Source organism: Borostomias antarcticus (genome assembly GCF_949987555.1).
Source record: "Borostomias antarcticus genome assembly, chromosome: 4".
NCBI lineage: Eukaryota > Metazoa > Chordata > Actinopteri > Stomiiformes > Stomiidae > Borostomias > Borostomias antarcticus.
The window spans coordinates 24,171,999-24,191,998 of NC_140237.1; the positions used below are offsets into that span (position 1 = coordinate 24,171,999).

General features: G+C 52.4%; 1 protein-coding gene across 1 annotated transcript in view; it reads left to right on the plus strand.

Moving 5' to 3' along the window:
• The window catches only part of pmfbp1 (polyamine modulated factor 1 binding protein 1), a gene marked incomplete at its 5' end in the record, with an annotated part of 113,285 nt that overhangs the window by 43,311 nt on the left and 49,974 nt on the right, over window positions 1-20,000 (plus strand). Inside the window, 4 exons of the mRNA XM_084437394.1 lie at window positions 11,207-11,383; window positions 14,257-14,361; window positions 16,112-16,174; window positions 17,860-18,090. Of these exons, the coding sequence (XP_084293520.1) occupies window positions 11,207-11,383; window positions 14,257-14,361; window positions 16,112-16,174; window positions 17,860-18,090 (576 nt within the window). The remainder of the gene's footprint in view (window positions 1-11,206; window positions 11,384-14,256; window positions 14,362-16,111; window positions 16,175-17,859; window positions 18,091-20,000) is intronic.

Genomic DNA, 20,000 nt, shown 5'->3' on the forward strand with positions numbered 1-20,000 from the left:
CGAGGACTGGGAGAGACCCACTCTTTACGGTCTGGAGAGAGACCCACTCTTTACGGTCTGGAGAGAGACCCACTCTTTACGGTCTGGAGAGAGACCCACTCTTTGTGGTCTGGAGAGAGACCCACTCTTTCTGGTCTGGAGAGAGACCCACTCTTTCTGGTCTGGAGAGAGACCCACTCTTTCTGGTCTGTAGAGAGACCCACTCTTTCTGGTCTGAAGAGAGACCCACTCTTTCTGGTCTGGAGAGAGACCCACTCTTTCTGGTCTGGAGAGAGACCCACTCTTTCTGGTCTGGAGAGAGACCCACTCTTTCTGGTCTGAGGAGAGACTCACTCTTTCTGGTCTGGAGAGAGACCCACTCTTTCTGGTCTGAAGAGAGACCCACTCTTTCTGGTCTGAAGAGAGACTCACTCTTTCTGGTCTGAAGAGAGACCCACTCTTTCTGGTCTGGAGAGAGACCCACTCTTTCTGGTCTGAAGAGATGTACGTGGGCTGTGGACTGACTGTGTTCCAGGACTAGAGGGTCTGGTGAGGGGCTGGACAGCGTGTTCCAGGACTAGAGGGTCTGGTGAGGGGCTGGACAGCGTGTTCCAGGACTAGAGGGTCTGGTGAGGGGCTGGACAGCGTGTTCCAGGACTAGAGGGTCTGGTGAGGGGCTGGACAGCGTGTTCCAGGACTAGAGGGTCTGGTGAGGGGCTGGACAGCGTGTTCCAGGACTAGAGGGTCTGGTGAGGGGCTGGACAGCGTGTTCCAGGACTAGAGGGTCTGGTGAGGGGCTGGACAGCGTGTTCCAGGACTAGAGGGTCTGGTGAGGGGCTGGACAGCGTGTTCCAGGACTAGAGGGTCTGGTGAGGGGCGGGACAGCGTGTTCCAGGACTAGAGGGTCTGGTGAGGGGCGGGACAGCGTGTTCCAGGACTAGAGGGTCTGGTGAGGGGCGGGACAGCGTGTTCCAGGACTAGAGGGTCTGGTGAGGGGCGGGACAGCGTGTTCCAGGACTAGAGGGTCTGGTGAGGGGCGGGACAGCGTGTTCCAGGACTAGAGGGTCTGGTGAGGGGCTGGTCAGCGTGTTCCAGGACTAGAGGGTCTGGTGAGGGGCAGCGCTCCACACATGTTCCAGATGAGAGTCAGCCTGGGGGGCTGACATACAGAGACAGAGGGCTGACTGTCCCCTTCCTCTCTACCCCCCCCCCCCCCGGGCGCTCCTGCCCTGCTGCCCAGCGTTAACCAAACAGATAGACGGCAACTTTAATTACCTTTGCATTCACTTACTCACCCCCGATGCCCTCTCCCACCCCACCCCCCCTCCTCCTCCCCCCTCCCTCGCTCCTGCAAATGAAAGAGCGAAAGGAGGGTAAGCATAATTACTTATTTTAGTGGAGAGCGGCAGAATGCCTTTTGCCAAATGACTCTAATTCCAAATGGTTAACAAGATTTTTCTCTTTAATAGAGCCGAATCCGTGTGACAGCAAATTGCTTTCCCATTTTGCAGCCTTAATGGCTTTTCATACTTTGCACTTCCAATAAGCAGTAAACTCGGAAATTAATATTGCACGGCGTGTTATGATGCAAATGGGAGCGAGATAGGGGAGCGGTACCTTCATGCAGAAAGCTCTGATTAGATCTGTAATTGCTTCAGTGGGATGGTTTTTTCCCCCGTCTTTGATTTGGAACTTTTATTTATTTATTTACATATTTTAAGCCCTCGTCATTGGCTCCCCCATCAGAACCGACGGCACTTTTGTTGTGTCTCGTCCGTCTAAATCAATGCTAATCAATTCTAATTGCCAACGATAAGAAAAGCTCTCGTCCTCAAGGTCTCCTTGACAATGGAAGTTCTTTCTGCAGTATGTGACCTCATCCTACCCGCGACTGTGTTCACGCGTGTTCAGAGCCGGTGTTGACCCGTCTATGCTCCCAGACGCCTAGGGGACATGTCCTCCGGGTCCGGAGAGTCAACCAGAACTCCTCCATGTCTTCAGTCCCTACTGAGGATGTACATGAGTCTGCTGGTCTCTGTCTGTGTTATGAGACTGTTTGAAGCGCAAACCCCTTCTCTCTCTCTCTGTCTCTCTCTCTCTCGCTCTCTCTCTCTCTCTCTCACTCTCTCTCTCTCTTTCTCTCTCTGTCTCTCTTTCTCTCTCTCTTTCCCTCTCTCTGTCTCTCTCTCTTTCTCTCTCCCTCCCTCTCTCTCCCTCTCTCTCTCTCCCCCCCTCTCTCTCTCTTTCTCTCCCTCCCTCTCTCTCTCTCCCTCTATCTCTCTCTCTTTCTCTCTCTGTCCCTCCCTCTCTTTCTCTCCCTCCCTCTCTCATTCTCCCTCTATCTCTCTCTCTTTCTCTCTCTGTCCCTCCCTCTCTTTCTCTCTCCGTCCCTCCCTCCCTCTCTCTTTCTTTCTCTCTCTCCCTCTGTCTCCAGGAAAACACATCAGGCTGACGCAATCTCAAAAGATATTATTTGTGCGAGGTGTTTCATAATTAACTTCTGATCCAAGTCATTTAGTTTCCAGTTCCATTTTACACACGCTGAAATATTAATCCTTGTCTGTGCATAAGGTATTGTATTCATAATAAGGAAAGGGATCACAGGATGGCGGCGGCGTTCACACGGCTCCGCCCGCCTCCGAGGTGTCATGTTAATGGCTGCCAGAGAACAAACATAATACATTTACTCTATAGCCGACACTGATCAAAAATGCAACGCCATAACGGTGCCCTCGGGCAGATGGTTCTCCTCTCAGCCCCGATCTAATGCCACATCTGCCATATTCATACTCCCCCACAGCTGTGTTGATGCAACGCTTATCACCTTAGCAGGGTGTCCTGCATATCAGCCGCGCGTGCGTGTGTGTGTGTGTGTGTGTGTGTGTGTGTGTGTGTGTGCTCTCCACCCCTGACTATATTGTCTGATTTACTACTTTCTTTCCTGGCGCCTATATGGCTTAATGCTGTCAGATGCTTTACATGCAGATTATTCCTCCAGGCAGTAAATCCCCCTGTGGGCCCTTCTCCTCTGTAGCCCCCCCTCCCCTCCCCCCAGGCCACAGAGGAGAAGCTGTCTCTGGGCGGAGAGCTGAGGAGAGTGTCCTGTCCTGGGCCTGGTGGGGGGGGGGGGGGGGCGGGGGGTGGGGGGCAGACATACAGCCACACCTGACCTTTGGACAGAAATAGCTAAATAAATTCTGCAGGATGGGCCCGCGATTGCTGCCAGCTATTGAGGTTAAGTGTCCTTCGGCCCCACCGGCTGAGCCGTGCTGCCGCTGCTGGGTCATGTGACCAGCCCGCACGTAGCCAGCCCCCCCCCCCCCCCCCCCCCCGCGCTTCTCTCGCCCCCCGTCGCCATGGCAACCGTTCATTTTCTTTTTCAGCGCGCTCCCATTTTCACCTGTCACTTCGGTAATTGCCTCTGAATTTTCCGCCGTATCAGAAAAAAAAGAAAAAGAAAAAAGATGATGATGATAATAATAAGACAATATTTATGAACTGAGCAGTGACAGGCAAGGGTAGGGAAATGAAGAAATGCAGAAAGGTTTCATTAAGATGGAATATTAATGTGGGGACAGGGCTTTTTAGAGACTAATAAAGCTTGTTCTCCTGCCTAGTAGGGGTTCTAGCTCATTGCTCGTGTGACTTGCGCTGAGGAGTAGTGGGCCTGAATTTCCATCGTTTCGTCACCTTCTCCTCAACGCTCATGTCCTCCCCTCTCCTCACCTCTCCTCCTCTCCTTGCTTCTCCTCCCCTCTCCTTTCCTCCTCTCCTCCCCTCTCCTCCCCTCCCCTCTCCTCCTCCCCTCTCCTCCTCCCCTCTCCTCCTTTCTCTCCTCTCCTCTTTGTCGCCTGTCTGGTGAGCTGCTCTCTTCCTAATCAGGCCTAGAAGACTGACTCGCCACCTGAAACATCCTGTGTACAAGCAGCTATGGATGCTGTGTCTTCAGAAGTATTGATAAGACCAGCCAGGTAATGGCCTCTGCAACACACGCTGTGTTCATTACTGGCCTTCGGGACGGCTGGATGAAACTTAATAGAGAGGGAGAGAAAGACAGACAGAGGGAGAGAGAGAGAGAGAGAGAGAGAGAGAGAGAAAGGTACTGTAGCAGCAGAGAGAGAGAGTGAATGGACAGATAGAAAGGTGGAGAGAGAGAGAGAACGAGTGTATAGAGAGAAGAGAGAGAATGGACAGAGAGAAAGGTAGAGAGAGAGAGAGAATGAGTGTACAGAGAGAGAAAGGTAGCAGCAGAGAGAGAGAGAGAATGGACAGAGAGAAAGGTAGAGAGAGAGAGATAATGAGTGTACAGAGAGAAAGGTAGAGAGAGAATGAATGTACAGAGAGAGAACGGTAGAGAGAGAGAGACAGAGAAAATGAGTGTACAGAGAGAGAAAGGTACTGTAGCAGCAGAGAGAGAGAGAATGGACAGAGAGAGAAGAGAAAGGTAGAGAGAGAATGAGTGTAGAGAGAGAATGGTAGAGAGAGAGAGGCAGAGGAAGGTTATATGAAAGGCTGTTTGGTAATGGATGTCCTCCGGAGAGGGCCGGCCACTGCTCATTACCAAGGGCACCATCGTCACGTCAACGCCACCTGAGCTCACACGTACATGCGCACACCCCCGACCCGGAGAGATTCACATTGACTGCTGAACCAAAGTGATGACGCACATTAAAACATTAAAGCATTCCCATTTAATTGGTGGCAGTGTAAATTGTTTACCAGTACGGATTTATGGACAAGGTGTCCACAGTCCCCCGTGTTCGTCAGTAGACAGTGTTTTGGGGAGGGGGGGAGATGGTGTTCTTGGCGCTACAGCGGTTATGTTAGCCGTGTTGAACAGGATATGCCTGTTATCTCCTGCGTGACAACCTCATTTGTTTTGTTTTTAGCTACTTTAATATTCTTGCTACTCACAGAAGGAGTCTCGTGTTTCTTACGATAACAAATGTCCTATCCTGTCGAGGTACTTTAGAATTAGGACATAAAAAAACACGGGGTCCTTCTTGCTTGGTTTGCTTTACAAACCAAAAACAACAAAAGCAAACCACCGCGTTGGATTTATATGTGTGCTTTGGGGAAATGTCAGTGGAATTAATTGATTTGCCCATATTTGTCAGAAAAGAGTAAGCGCCTAACCCCAGCCTGCATTATTAAAGCTAATACCACAGTGGTTTCTGCAAGTCCTCCACCGTGAATCAAAGCCTGACACGGACTGATGATGTATGGATATATTATTCAGAGCGTTGCATGGGCCTCAGAGCACAGCTACTCCGTCCATCTCTCACCCTGCTCCACCCTTACACGCGCACTCGCGCGCACACACACACACGCACACACACCGGCAGTACCACTCATCCTATCCCCCTGGAGGGCACCTGTGTTTTCAAAGTAAAGACCACTTAGAGGATAGCCTGGGGCGTGTGCATACTTGAGTGCCCTGTGTTACACATTAGAACCGTGTGTCTGGGCCCCCGGAATATAAACACTCTCAATGGCCCCTGTCTCCCCTCAAAACCACCCCCCCCCCCTCCCTCCCCAGTACAGGAGAGAAAGCGCTTACACAGGCCAGAATGTGGAGCGAGAGTCTGCCGGGAGCTGACCCACGTTAATGACCACTCACTGAGACTCACCGCTCACCGGGGCGGCGTTCACCACAACTAGGATGTGATGGAAGACCTGGGGAAGGACACCCGGCCGCGCCGTTTCACCTAGCGACCTCGCAGAATCGACGCTCCCTCTTTAAAGCTGTCGGAGTCTGAGGATTATGTCTCGTCCTACTTAGAGCGTTGTAGTTGAAGAGCGCGTCTACACTGTCCCCTCTGGTGCAGGGTGCATCTCTGACCCCCCCCCCCGGTACAGGGTACATCTCGGAACCCTGACGACAGCGTGTCCGCTAACAAAGACCCTCCTTAATGAGCCTCGTTTTACTGAACACTGGAAAAACACTTCATGTAAAGAAAGAACGCTTAAATAGCGTGAGTGTGTCTGTATGTGTGTGTGTGTGTGTGTGTGTGTGTGTGTGTGTGTGTGTGTGTGTGTGTGCGCGCGCGCGTGTGTGTGTGTGTATGTGTGTATGTGTGTGTGTATGTGTGTGTGTGTATGAGGGCTGAGGGGAAGGGAGCCAAGACATGGAGAGGAAGACACTCTTTTTGGCATCATTAAATACAGAGAACAGACAGGAGGAGGATGGAGGGTGTGTGTGTGTGTGTGTGTGTGTGTGTGTGTGTGTGTGTGTGTGTGTGTGTGTGTGTGTGTGTGTGTGTGTGTGTGTTCGGAGTGAACCCCTCAATAGGGCTAATGCTAATATAGCTAGCAACATAGGGCTAACACTAATCTACCGGGCATTTTTAAGCAACGATAAAACGTTGAGGTAGAATCTCACCATTAAGGGATTGAACCAGTACACTTTCATCACCTTGTTCAAATATAATTATCCCTCACACTGTTATCCATCTCTATACTAATAAAAGACTTACAACTAAAGAGCTACAGTACAGTAGCTGCCGGCTAGGCTAACGTTACGTTAGCTAGCTAACATTAACGCTAGCTAGCTGGGACTACTGCCTCTTGTGGTGCCAACAGAGAAATGCAGGTCAACATTGACCAGAGGGAGGGAGGGAGGGAGTGACAACCGGACAAACGCTATCCTAGGTGTGCTGGCTTACCGGGCAACCGCTAATGTAAATATTTAATGGCGGTTTGTGCGCTAGTACTGTAAGAGATGTTGTTAGCTATGTTTGTTGGACTGGGGTGGGGGGGTTGTGAGGCAGGCCCGTTACTCCGCACGGCCTGGTCCAGTGTGAGGCAGCCTGGCCGAACGGACCGGGGAGGACATCAGAGCGTCCTTACCCCCGCCCTGGCCGCTGGATCTCCACATCTGCCGAGGTGTGAGGCGACCGAGGTGTGAGGGACAGCGTCGTAAAGGGAGCGTATGCTTGGGAAAGGCAATGAGCTGAGCTCTAAGACGTGGGGAACCTTCCCCCCTCCGCTGTGTGGCCATAAACGGCCCAATCTTGGATGACCTTTAACACACAGTTAGGGCAGGCAGAGCTACGGAACACACAGGCAGAGCTACAGAACACACACACACGTACACACACACACACGCACACACACACACACATACACACGCAAGCATCTGCAGACATATACTTGGAACCGATACAATGCCCACATCTGACATCCACTCATTTTTTTGCCAAATTGTCCTTGAACCCCAGCAGAACTGTGGGATTGGTGTTTGTTGTTCTCCAGGCAGGATGGGAGTGGGGGGGTGGTGTTGTTCTCCAGACGTGGTGGGGGGGGGTCCACCCCAGCGTCACCAAACCCCAGGTTGTCAGTAGAGGCACAGAGGCGAGCCCTGACATGTCACACACACTCTCCCTGACACAGTGGCAGAATGGGGCCAATTATTAATCACTTAGAGAGGGGAGTGTGTGTGCGTGCATGTGCGTGTGTGTGTGTGTGTGTGTGTGTGTGTGTGTACAAGTTGGTATCTGTGTGTGCGTGAGTATGTGTATGCGTGCGTATGCGTGCGTGTGTGTGCATGCGTGTGCGTGTATGTGTGTGTACGTTTATGTGTGTCTGTGTGTGTGTGTGTGCGTATACGTGTGCGTGTTTGTGTGTGTGTGTGTGTTTGTGTGTGTGTGTTTGTTTGTGTGTGTGTGTGTGTGTGTGTGTAATAAATGGGCTCCTGTAGAAGGTCAGTGCAGAGGTAGGCCACTGTCTGTGTGGCCCTCCTCTATCAGTCTAGCAGGGGGCCTGGTGGGGGGGGGGTGTGGCCTCTAGGTCTGGTCTACTCAGGCCCTGTCACGGCATCCAAGCCCCGCCCACCACCCATCCCTCACACACACACACAGACACGCATACGCACATACACACACACAAGCACACACACACACACACATACACACACACACACTGGCTTGCCTTCAATAACGGCTCCTCTCGCCGTGTTAACAGCCAGTCGGGAGAGAGGGAGCGGGTCTCTTTATGGTTGAGCTCCTCCAGTGTGTGTTTGGTTTGGGCCGAGGACGGCTCGCTGATGAATTTCATACGTCAGATCTACGGGTGGCGTGATGGCGGGGGTGGCGTGTGGAGGGGGGGTGGGCGGGGGTCTGTGGTGTTGTTCTTTAATAAGTCAAGAGTTGAGGCGGAGCATGCGGGTGATCAGTCATCCTGTCAGCATGGCGCGCTCCGATTGGCCCAACGCTGCGCAGACCATATTTGACCTGCCGCGCTCGCCTGCGTCAAAGCACAGCCCATTCCACCCCACCCCTCCCCACGGCCATTTTTACGTTTTTAAAGCCCAGAAAATGAAATAAAAAGTAATCTTTGTGACCTATTGTGAAGTTTGTATATAGAAATCTTAACTGACACAGAGAGTTAAAACATCCATCTCTTAGTTGTGGCATTTTCTGTGTTTTCAGTAGATAAGGTCAGGGAAAGGGGGGTCTAGAGGCGCGCTCTCTGTGACATGGATAAGTTAGCAGGTTGATCAGCGTCACTGAAACAGTCCCAAGTGCCCCAGGACCCCTCGGGCTTCTGGCTCCTCTACAACCCCTCCCTCTCTCTCTCTCTCTCTCTCTCTCTCTCTCTCTCTCTCTCTCTCTCTCTCTCTCTGCGCTAGCCTGATCTTCCGTTCTCCCCCTGGGGGCCCCCGGGGTTGTCCCCCCCCCCCCCCCCGCAGGCCTACATGGTCCTCCTAAAAGCCCCCGCTTCCCTCCCCAGGGCTGATCCCCTGGCTCTCCAGGCCTCCGGGCGGTCCCTTCACCTCCTGCCCGCTCTCCCCAAGACGCTCCTTTCCCTCCGCGGGGGTGCGTCTGTATCTCTCCCACCCCTCTCTCCCGTGTCATAAGCCCCCCCCCCCACCCCCACCTGACCCCCTAGCCCCAGGGGCCCCTCTCCCTGCAGTGCGGAGCTCTCCTCCCCCAGTCCCCTACTCCCCCGGTTCTCCGGTCCAGTCAGGTGAGTGTCGGGGCTTGCGGCCCTCTTGCGGTGGCGGCGGTGGCATGCCCCCCCCCCCCTCCCCTGCCCCCCCCCGGGGTCCTCCGTCACAGACTTCAGAATAGATCTTTATTTACAGCACAGGACTGGGAAACAGCTGGTCAATCCATTTAGCCTAAGGCCACTGATTTGTTCGTATTTACTACAACACCCAAAGAAAAGCCGGGCTGTTTCTCCCTCTCTCTTTCTTATTGATCCGGCGCTTAGAAAATCTGCTCTGCTGTCTAAACACTATTGATCCCCCTCCCTCACTGTGCGGAGGGCTCCCGCACCAGTGTATAAAGGGGACTGGATGAATTGAAATTTCATTTCCGACAACTTGTTCCTGTTATTTTTACCTTTCCTCCGATGGCGGGGAGCGCACGCTGGCGGGCTGACGCTCGATCACGGCCGATTGGGTTGGTTGACTGCTCGGGGGGCGGAGGGGGGAGGGGGGGAGGGGGGGTCACATCATCGCACCTCAAGGCCTCGGCGCTATAGACAAAAGGTCATAGACTCGCCTGTCACACGCACACACAAAGCCCCTGTCGCTGTCTATGGGCTGTGGATGGACTGCACTTATATAGGGCTTTTATTCTAAGTGCTTTACAGTGAAGGCCTCTCATTCACCCATCCACACACACACGTACACACATCAATGGCGGCAGCTGCCATGCACGGTGCTAAGCTGCTCATTGGGATTTTAAGGTTCAGTGTCTTTGCCCAAGGACATGCGGTCAGGAGGAGCCCGGGATTCGAACCGCCGACCCTACGATCATTGGATGATCGGCTCTACCTCCTGAGCTATACAACCACCCAGTGTCCAGTATCACCCATACTGTAGCTGACTACCTCTAGCCTGTCTATACAGGCCTACCGCACACAGCTGATTACCTCTAGCCTGTCTATACAGGCCTACCGCACACAGCTGATTACCTCTAGCCTGTCTATACCGGCCTACCGCACACAGCTGACTACCTCTAGCCTGTCTATACCGGCCTACCGCACACAGCTGACTACCTCTAGCCTGTCTATACAGGCCTACCACACACAGCTGACTAGCTCTAGCCTGTCTATACCGGCCTACCACACACAGCTGACTACCTCTAGCCTGTCTATACAGGCCTACCACACACAGCTGACTACCTCTAGCCTGTCTATACAGGCCTACCACACACAGCTGACTACCTCTAGCCTGTCTATACAGCCCTACCACACACAGCTGACTACCTCTAGCCTGTCTATACAGCCCTACCACACACAGCTGACTACCTCTAGCCTGTCTATACAGGCCTACCACACACAGCTGACTACCTCTAGCCTGTCTATACAGGCCTACCACACACAGCTGACTACCTCTAGCCTGTCTATACAGGCCTACCACACACAGCTGACTACCTCTAGCCTGTCTATACAGGCCTACCACACACAGCTGACTACCTATAGCCTGTCTATACAGGCCTACCACACACAGCTGACTACCTCTAGCCTGTCTATACAGGCCTACCACACACAGCTGACTACCTCTAGCCTGTCTATACCGGCCTACCGCACACAGCTGACTACCTCTAGCCTGTCTATACCGGCCTACCGCACACAGCTGACTACCTCTAGCCTGTCTATACAGGCCTACCGCACACAGCTGACTACCTCTAGCCTGTCTATACCGGCCTACCACACACAGCTGACTACCTCTAGCCTGTCTATACCGGCCTACCGCACACAGGTCCCCAGACCTCACCAGCGGCCTCGTTGGGGTCTTCCACGCACCCCCCCCCCACCCCCAGGCCTATCAGCAGTCCACTGACGGATGGACAGGCAGGGCGTGAGGTGCCGAGGGGTCCAGACTACATCACAGGAACCGGCCCGGCACCGCCAGGAGAGAAGGGGCGGGGCCTCACAGCCCCACGAGGCTCCTCACGGCCTCTAAATCACCACAGCCCTCTTTCCCCAGACCGACAGCCAGAGAGACGGCTGCTCACCTCGGGAGAAACTCTCCCAGCTGGTCTCACCGGGGGTTGGTCTCTTATCGGGATGTTGAGTGGGATGTCCGTGGGATCTAACCTGTCCTACCACGTATTTTTGTGGTACTTGATGAAATGTTCTATTTGTGTGTGTGTGTGTGTGTGTGTGTGTGTGTGTGCGTGTGTGTGTGTGTGTGTGTGTGTGTGTGCGGGTGTGTGTGTGCGGGTGTGTGTGTGTGTGTGTGTGTGTGCGTGTGCATGCGTGTGTGTGTGTCCAGCTGCAGGACAGGGGTGTGGAGCTGCAGCGGCTGCAGGGGTCTCTCTCCGAGCTGCAGGGGTCTCTCTCCGAGCTGCAGGGCCGGGAGAGGGAGTGGGAGACGGAGAGAGCCGGCCTCCAGGCCCAGCTGGGCCGCATCAGAGAAGAGCTCCACAGCGCCACCCTCAGGGTAAACCATGTAACTACAACACCAACACGCATACACACACACACACACTCACACACACAGACTCACACACACACTCACACACACACACACACACACACACTCCAATGTGCTTTCCCATTGTGTTCCAGTCAAACGATTAGCCCCAAGATGTAGTGGGTACATAAAGTGGGAGGGCCTGTTTTAATTAACATAAATATTCATGTAATGAGCGTGAAGCCATCCCCATGTTCCGCTTTAAGCGCTTAACGTTAATGCATTTTTTAATACATTATCATTACCACCGTCATCACTCTTATTACGATAACTATAATTATTAGATTCCTGACAGAATTATGATTTTGTTCCCTTAAGCCATTTTTACCGGCTAAACCAATTTTTTTACCCTCCCCCCGTCCTATGTGGCGCCCCCGTACCCTCCGCCCCCCTCCTCCCCGAAAAAATATTGAGTGGGCGCTGATGGAGATAAACACACAAACACCCCGGCGCGTCTGTCTGCTCCTGCGCCTGTAAAACACTCCATCTGAATTGCATATCCGCCCCGGCGAGCGCGCTTGTCATAAGCCGCATTAAGAAAAATGGTCACGCGGTTTGACACAAATTGGAAAATGACATTTTGGAAAAGCGGGCAACGCTGTGGAAATTAGAGATATTAAAATTATAAATCAGCGTCTGGATGTGCAGGGGGGCGTGTGTCCAACGGAGCGCTCTCTCCATTTCTCTTTTTCTTTCTGTCTCCTCTCTCTCTCTCTCTCTCTCTCTCTCTCTCCATCTCTCTCTCTCATCTATTCCTCTTTCTTTCTATTCTCTCTCTCCCAATCTCCACTCTCTCTCTCTCTCTCTCTCTCTCTCTCTCTCTCCATCTCTCTCTCTCCCTCTCTTTCTTCCTCTCTCCCTCTTCTTCTCTCTCCCCTTCTCTCTCTTTCTCCCCCTCTCTCTCTGGGGGTCTCAGAGAGGGGTCCTTTCTCACAGGGCCCACCCTGGTCCTGTCTCCGGGGACAACCGCTCCCTCTCAGCTGCCAGTCAGAGTGAGAGGGAAGGATGTAGTGTGTACTGAGTGAGAGGGAAGGATGTAGTGTGTACTTAGTGAGAGGGAAGGATGTAGTGTGTACTGAGTGAGAGGGAAGGATGTAGTGTGTACTGAGTGAGAGAGAAGGATGTAGTGTGTACTGAGTGAGAGGGAAGGATGTAGTGTGTACTTAGTGAGAGGGAAGGATGTAGTGTGTACTGAGTGAGAGGGAAGGATGTAGTGTGTACTGAGTGAGAGAGAAGGATGTAGTGTGTACTGAGTGAGAGAGAAGGATGTAGTGTGTACTTAGTGAGATGGAAGGATGTAGTGTGCACTGTGTGATAGGGAAGGATGTAGTGTGTACTGAGTGAGAGGGAAGGATGTAGTGTACTGAGTGAGAGGGAAGGATGTAGTGTGTACTGTGTGATAGGGAAGGATGTAGTGTGTTCTTAGTGACAGAGAAGGATGTAGTGTGTTCTTAGTGAGAGGGAAGGATGTAGTGTGTTCTTAGTGAGAGGGAAGGATGTAGTGTGTACTGAGTGAGAGAGAAGGATGTAGTGTGTTCTTAGTGAGAGAGAAGGATGTAGTGTGTTCTTAGTGAGAGGGAAGGATGTAGTGTGTACTGAGTGAGAGGGAAGGATGTAGTGTGTACTGTGTGATAGGGAAGGATGTAGTGTGTACTGAGTGATAGGGAAGGATGTAGTGTGTACTTAGTGAGAGGGAAGGATGTAGTGTGTTCTTAGTGAGAGGGAAGGATGTAGTGTGTACTTAGTGAGAGGGAAGGATGTAGTGTGTACTGAGTGAGAGGGAAGGATGTAGTGTGTACTTAGTGAAAGGGAAGGATGTAGTGTGTTCTTAGTGAAAGGGAAGGATGTAGTGTGTTCTTAGTGAGAGGGAAGGATGTAGTGTGTACTGAGTGAAAGGGAAGGATGTAGTGTGTTCTTAGTGAAAGGGAAGGATGTAGTGTGTACTTAGTGAAAGGGAAGGATGTAGTGTGTTCTTAGTGAAAGGGAAGGATGTAGTGTGTACTTAGTGAGAGGGAAGGATGTAGTGTGTTCTTAGTGAGAGGGAAGGATGTAGTGTGTTCTTAGTGAGAGGGAAGGATGTAGTGTGTACTTAGTGAGAGGGAAGGATGTAGTGTGTACTGAGTGAGAGGGAAGGATGTAGTGTGTACTGAGTGATAGGGAAGGATGTAGTGTGTACTGAGTGAAAGGGAAGGATGTAGTGTGTTCTTAGTGAGAGGGAAGGATGTAGTGTGTTCTTAGTGAGAGGGAAGGATGTAGTGTGTTCTTAGTGAGAGGGAAGGATGTAGTGTGTTCTTAGTGAGAGGGAAGGATGTAGTGTGTTCTTAGTGAGAGGGAAGGATGTAGTGTGTACTTAGTGAAAGGGAAGGATGTAGTGTGTACTTAGTGAGGGGAAGCATACTCTGCTGCTGTCGGCGTTAGTATGGGTGCTCACACCCTCACCTGCTAATGGATCATTTCAGAGGTGTGATATGCATAATGCAAAGCCATCCGCTGACACCTCTAAAAACAGACACTTCAACTCTCCTGTGTCTCACCTCTGGCCTTGTGGGTGTGTGTGTGCGTGCGTGCGTGTGCGGGTGTGTGTGTGTGTGTGTGTTTGTGTGTGTGTGTGTGCGTGTGTGTGCGTGTTCGTGTGTGTGTGTGCGTGTGTGTGTGTGCGTGCGCATGTGTGTGTGTGCGTGTGTGTGTGTGTGTGTGTGTGCGCATGTGTGTGTGTGTGTGTGCGTGTGTGTGTGTTCGTGTGTGCGCATGTGTGTGTGTGTGCGTGTGTGTTCGTGTGTGTGTGTGCGTGTGTGTGTGTGTTCATGTGTGTGTGTGTGTGTGTGTGTGTGTGTGTGTGTGTGGAGCAGGGGGTGGCGGAGCGCCAGAGTGAGGAGCAGACGGCTGAGCTCCAGGGGGAGGTACGCAAACTGAAGGAACAGCTGGAGAACCAGAAACACCAGACGCAGAATGAGGTGAGCGCCCACACACACACACACACACACACACAAACACACACACACAAACACACACACACACACACACACACAAACACACACACACACACACACACACACACACACACACACACACACACAGACACTCCCAAATAATAACACCCCTTTATTCCTCAATAAAGAACAAGAGTATATATATAATAATAATATATAATAATATATAAACAAAGTGTGTGTGTGTGTGTTTGTGTGTGCGTGCAACACATGCTACCGTCAAGTCAGAGGTCGAAGCCTCTTTTCATATGTGGCATTGAGGGACAACCTTCAGTCTCTGCGTCCTTGTTGCATTCACACATGTAGAGAGGTCACACACACACACACACACACACACAGCATTGCATTCACACATGTAGAGAGGTCACACACACACACACACACACACACACAGCATTGCATTCACACATGTTTAGAGGTCACACACACACACAGCATTGCATTCACACATGTTTAGAGGTCACACACACACACACACACAGCATTGCATTCACACATGTAGAGAGGTCACACACACACACACACACACACAGCATTGCATTCACACATGTAGAGAGGGAGTGACAAAGAGGTCGAAGAGAGAGAGAGAGAGAGAGAGAGAGAGAGAGAGAGAGAGGGTGGAAGATGAACTGAAGAAGAACTCCTTCTCCTCGGCTGTTGAAAAGAAGAGAGGTCATCTATTAAAGAGCAATCACATCCTCCCTGACCCCGAGCCCCACGCCACGCCACTCAGCTCTCAGGCTCCGCCCCCCCCCCCCTGCTACTCCTGCACTCCTCACTCCTCCACTCCTTCCACACCTCTCTGGCACTCCAGGCAAGCCTAAGGGGGTCAGGTTGGGGGGAGGCAGCTGTATTAATGCCTAGGGCTCCAGAGGCCTGGAAAACCCTGCTTCACAGTCCCCCAGACCGGGAGGTCTAGCACTGGCGCTAACACACACACACACACACACACACACACACACACACACACACACACACACACCCTTGCCGCCGCCCCTGGCTACCAGCATTACTGGTCCCCTATGCTCCAGTCCCCCTTCAATATTTCAGGACGTTTTCTTCTTCAACACTGCCATAATTTGTGTTCTGCTGTGTATTAATATTGAAACGGGTCCACTCCTGGACAGGCACTTTATTTGTTTGTAAACTTTCAAGTGCTTCCCGATGCAGCTGTAGTCAGGAGAGGAGTCTGTTAGTCTACTCTGGACCGGCCTTCTGTTTAATCTCTCCCTCTCTCTCTCTCTCTCTCTCTCTCTCTTTCTCTCTCTCTCTCTCTCTCTCACTCTCTCTCCCTCTCTCTTTTTGTCTATCTCTCTCTCTCTCTCTCTCTCTCTCTCTCTCTCTCTCTCTCTCTCTCTCTGTACTAGGGTTGCAAATTTCAAGGAATTTCATTAATCGATAACTGTTAACCTTAACAAACAATAGTCGATTCATTGATTAGAACGTCCCACGCTGGACTGCGCTTTGCTCGCTTCGTTTTTGTGTCGTTTAAATTTCCCAGCATCCCAATTAGCCTTCACTACATGGCGTGGCTCCCTCGTGCAGTCAGACCTTAAATCATGATTACATTTCACATAATGTTCGTTCAAAAAAAAAAAAGTTATGTTCCATTAACAAGCAATTCATCGGGTAAATAAATCTTACTTGAGTAAATTTTTATCGGCAATTCATAGATTAGTCGATTAACTGTTAACATCCCCACTCTGTACATCAGCTCGGTGGGAGAGAGGAGGAGGTGAAGAGGCTGAGAGAGGAGCAGCAGCTTCTCAAGGACAAGGTCTGTGGCCTCCAGCTCCCACACACACACACACACACACACACACAGCTGCCACACTCAGGGACGTCAGTCACGAAGCAGTTTCTTTCTGTCTGCCAGCATGGCCTCCTCTTAACCCGGTCCAGTCCTGTTTATGTGTGTGTGTGTTTGCGTCTGTGTCTGCGTCACCTACTGTGTACGAGTGTGTGTGTTTGTGTGTGTGAGTGTGTGTGTGTGAGTGTGTGTTAGGCAAGGCCAAGGTAGTCCTCTCCGGTCCTAGTCAGAACCCCGACCAGGAGCAAGTGAGTCGGGGAGAGAGAGAGGCAGGGGAGTGATTGTGAGGAGCTGGCGTCGGGGTTCGGGTGGGGGGGGGGCGCTGAGATCTATTGTCTAGGAGTGAGTGAGTGGTGGGGAGGGGGGCGCTCCAGGTGGTCCCTGAGGCCGGGGGGCAGCCCCAGGCCGCACGCCGAGCCCCGGGACGGTGGGCGTTGTTTTTACAGGCCCCCACCCCCCCCCCCCCCCCCCGCCCCGGTCCACGCCGCGCGGCTCGGGGACCGCAATAAAGCAGGGCCTTCAGAACGCCGCGGCCACAGCGCCACTCAACCGCTGAGTGCTTCTCCGGCGGGGTGGACGAGATTACTCTGCAAACAAAGTGCAGACAGGTTGATTAACGGGGTGGGGGGTGGGAAGTGCAGTTTATTTTCACACTCGGCCGGCGCTCATTGGTTCGACTCGCCGGGACTTTTATGTGGTGGTTCTGTCGCGGCGTGAGTCTGTCAGTTCATAAAGAACGCCCCCCCCCCCCCTCCACCCCCCTACCACCACCTCTCTGAGCGGGTTTTTAGTGGAAACTCATTAGAGCCGTTACTGACGTGTTGTTTCAGCATCCTGGTACCCGAGAACTGGCTGAGGGGGGAAGTGTGTGTGTGTGTGTGTGTGTGTGTGTGTGTGTGTGTATCTGTATCTGTGTGTGTATATGTGTGTATCTGTGTGTGTGTGTGTTTGTATGTATGTGTCTGTATGTGTATTGTGTGTGTGTGTGCGTGTGTGTGTGTGTGTGTGTGTGTGTGTGTGTGTGTGTGTGTGTGTGTGTGTCTGTCTGTCTGTCTGTCTGTCTGTATCTGTGGGTGTGTGTTTTGATGCATAATAATGACAGAGTGCGCTGATTGATCCTGTGCTCTGGTTCTGACCCTGGTCCCTGTCCTGGTTCTGACCCTGGTTCTGACCCTGGTCCCTGTCCTGGTTCTGACCCTGGTCCGTGTCATGGTTCTGACCCTGGTTCTGACCCTGGTCCCTGTCCTGGTTCTGACCCTGGTCCGTGTCATGGTTCTGACCCTGGTTCTGACCCTGGTCCCTGTCCTGGTTCTGACCCTGGTCCGTGTCATGGTTCTGACCCTGGTTCTGACCCTGGTCCCTGTCCTGGTTCTTACCCTGGTCCCTGTCCTGGTTCTTACCCTGGTCCCCGTCATGGTTCTGACCCTGGTCCCTGTCCTGGTCCTGACCCTGGTCCCTGTCCTGGTTCTGACCCTGGTCCTGGTCCCTGTCCTGGTTCTGACTTTGGTTCTGACCCTGGTCCCTCTCATGGTTCTGACCCTGGTCCCTCTCATGGTTCTGACCCTGGTCCTGGTCCCTGTCATGGTTCTGACCCTGGTCCTGGTCCCTGTCCTGGTCCTTACCCTGGTTCTGACCCTGGTCCCTGGTTCCAGGTGTGTGAGGGGGCGGTGCGGGCGGCCCAGCTCCAGAGCCAGGCGGAGCGGTGTGAGCGGGAGCTCCAGGAGGAGCGGGAGAGCCTGGGTCTGCGGGCGGAGGAGCTGGAGGAGGCGCGGCGGGGGCGGGACGCGGCCCTCAGGAGTCTGCGCCTGCAGGAGGAGAGGAGCAGCAGCCTGGAGGCCCACAACCAGGAGCTGCTCCACAGCCTGGGAGAGCTGGAGGCCATGGTGAGAGAGGGCTGGGGCTGGGGTTGGGGCTGGGGCTGGGGCTGGGGCTGGGGCTGGGGCTGGGGCTGGGGTTGGGGCTGGGGTTGGGGCTGGGGCTGGGGCTGGGGTTGGGGCTGGGGCTGGGGTTAGGGTTGTGTCTAATTAGTTTGAGTTCCACTTCAGGCTGCCATCGGCAGACACAGGAAATTATAATTATTTGACCAATCGAAGGTGAAATGCCCTCTCTTTGTTTACTGATGTGGGTTCTCTTGTGATACAAAAAGATTGCCTTGAGATTCTGTTACAAACACCTCAGGTCAACTGATGCTCACAAGGTCATAAATCCCCTTCACAGTCAGACTTGAAGTGTATAATAATTTTGTGGCGTAAGGCTGCTCCTTTCCATGGGAAGCTTGTGATCATTCGCTAGCCAGGTTCAAACATATGAACCCCCCACCTACCCTCACCTACCCCCATCTACCCCCACCTACCCAACATCTACCCCAACTACCCTCACCTACTGTACCCCCACCTACCCTCACCTACCCCCACCTATCCTCACCTACCCCCATCTACCCCCACCTACTCACCATCTACCCCAACTACCCTCACCTACTGTACCCCCACCTACCCTCACCTACCACCACCTACCCTCACCTACCCCCCATCTACCCCCACCTACCCTCACCTACCTCCATCTACCCTCACCTACCCCCATCTACCCACACCTACCCTCATCTACCCCACCTACCATCTACCCCCACCTACCCCCACCTACCCTCACCTACCCCTACCTACCCTCACCTAGCCGCACATACCCCTATCTACCCCACCTACCCTCACCTACCCCCCATCTACCCCCACCTACCCTCACCTACCCCCCATCTACCCCCACCTACCCTCACCTACCCCCATCTACCCCCACCTACCCTCACCTACCCCCCATCTACCCTCACCTACCCCCATCTACCCCCACCTACCCTCACCTACCCCCCCTACCCTCACCTACCCCCATCTACCCTTACCTACCCCCACGTACCCCCACCTACCCTCTCAACATTTATACTGCACATTATGTTTTAGCCAACAGTCTCAGCATTCCTCTCCCTCTATCTCTCTTTCTCTCTCTCTCTCCCTCTCACCCACTCTCTCTCTCTTTCTCTATTTCCCCCTCTCCTTCTCTCTCTCTCAATTTCTCTCCCCCCCTCCTCTCTCTCTCTCTGTCATGGTTCATACCGTCCCACCCTCTTATCAACATGTACAGCAGTCTCATCATATTTTAACGGAGGCAGGATGATCTTTTTTTTGTCGGTGCAGGCAGAGGGGAAGAGCTGTTTTATGGATAATTATTTGTAATCTACAACAATTTCACAGCAGCTGAATAACAAGGCTAGAAATGGTTCTGTCTAAACTCTCGTTATCCAATTTGCTTCAGAATGGAAAATGGTGGATGCAGCCAATTCTTGAAATATCACCCATTTCCTTAAAACAGACAAATTATGTGCTGATGGTTTTTTGTTTCTCAAGACTCTTACTGAGCCCATTCTTCGTGTTTCTTTCAGATACCCTTCTACAGTTGTGCGTGTGTCCAGTTGTGTAACAATTACCGCCGAGTTGAGATGGCGCAACCATTATCCAGCTCTAGCTTGTCAATTTCCCCATGGCTGTATTAAACAGAGATAGATGCAGAGAATGAATGTTTGAATGTCCTGGGTCACGCTGATCGCCAGGGTTAGAGTAGGACACATGGCTACGGTATTACAGTCCAGGGTTATTATACAACGGGTAGTTCCGACCTCACAATAGGATTGGTTAAGAGCCGTTCTTATGTGAAATATTACTGCGCCAATTATTATGGGCCTAAAAACGGTAGTTCCATTGCGTAACCGTGTGTTGGTTACATTATGATTTCTCCTCAAGAAAAATGGAAA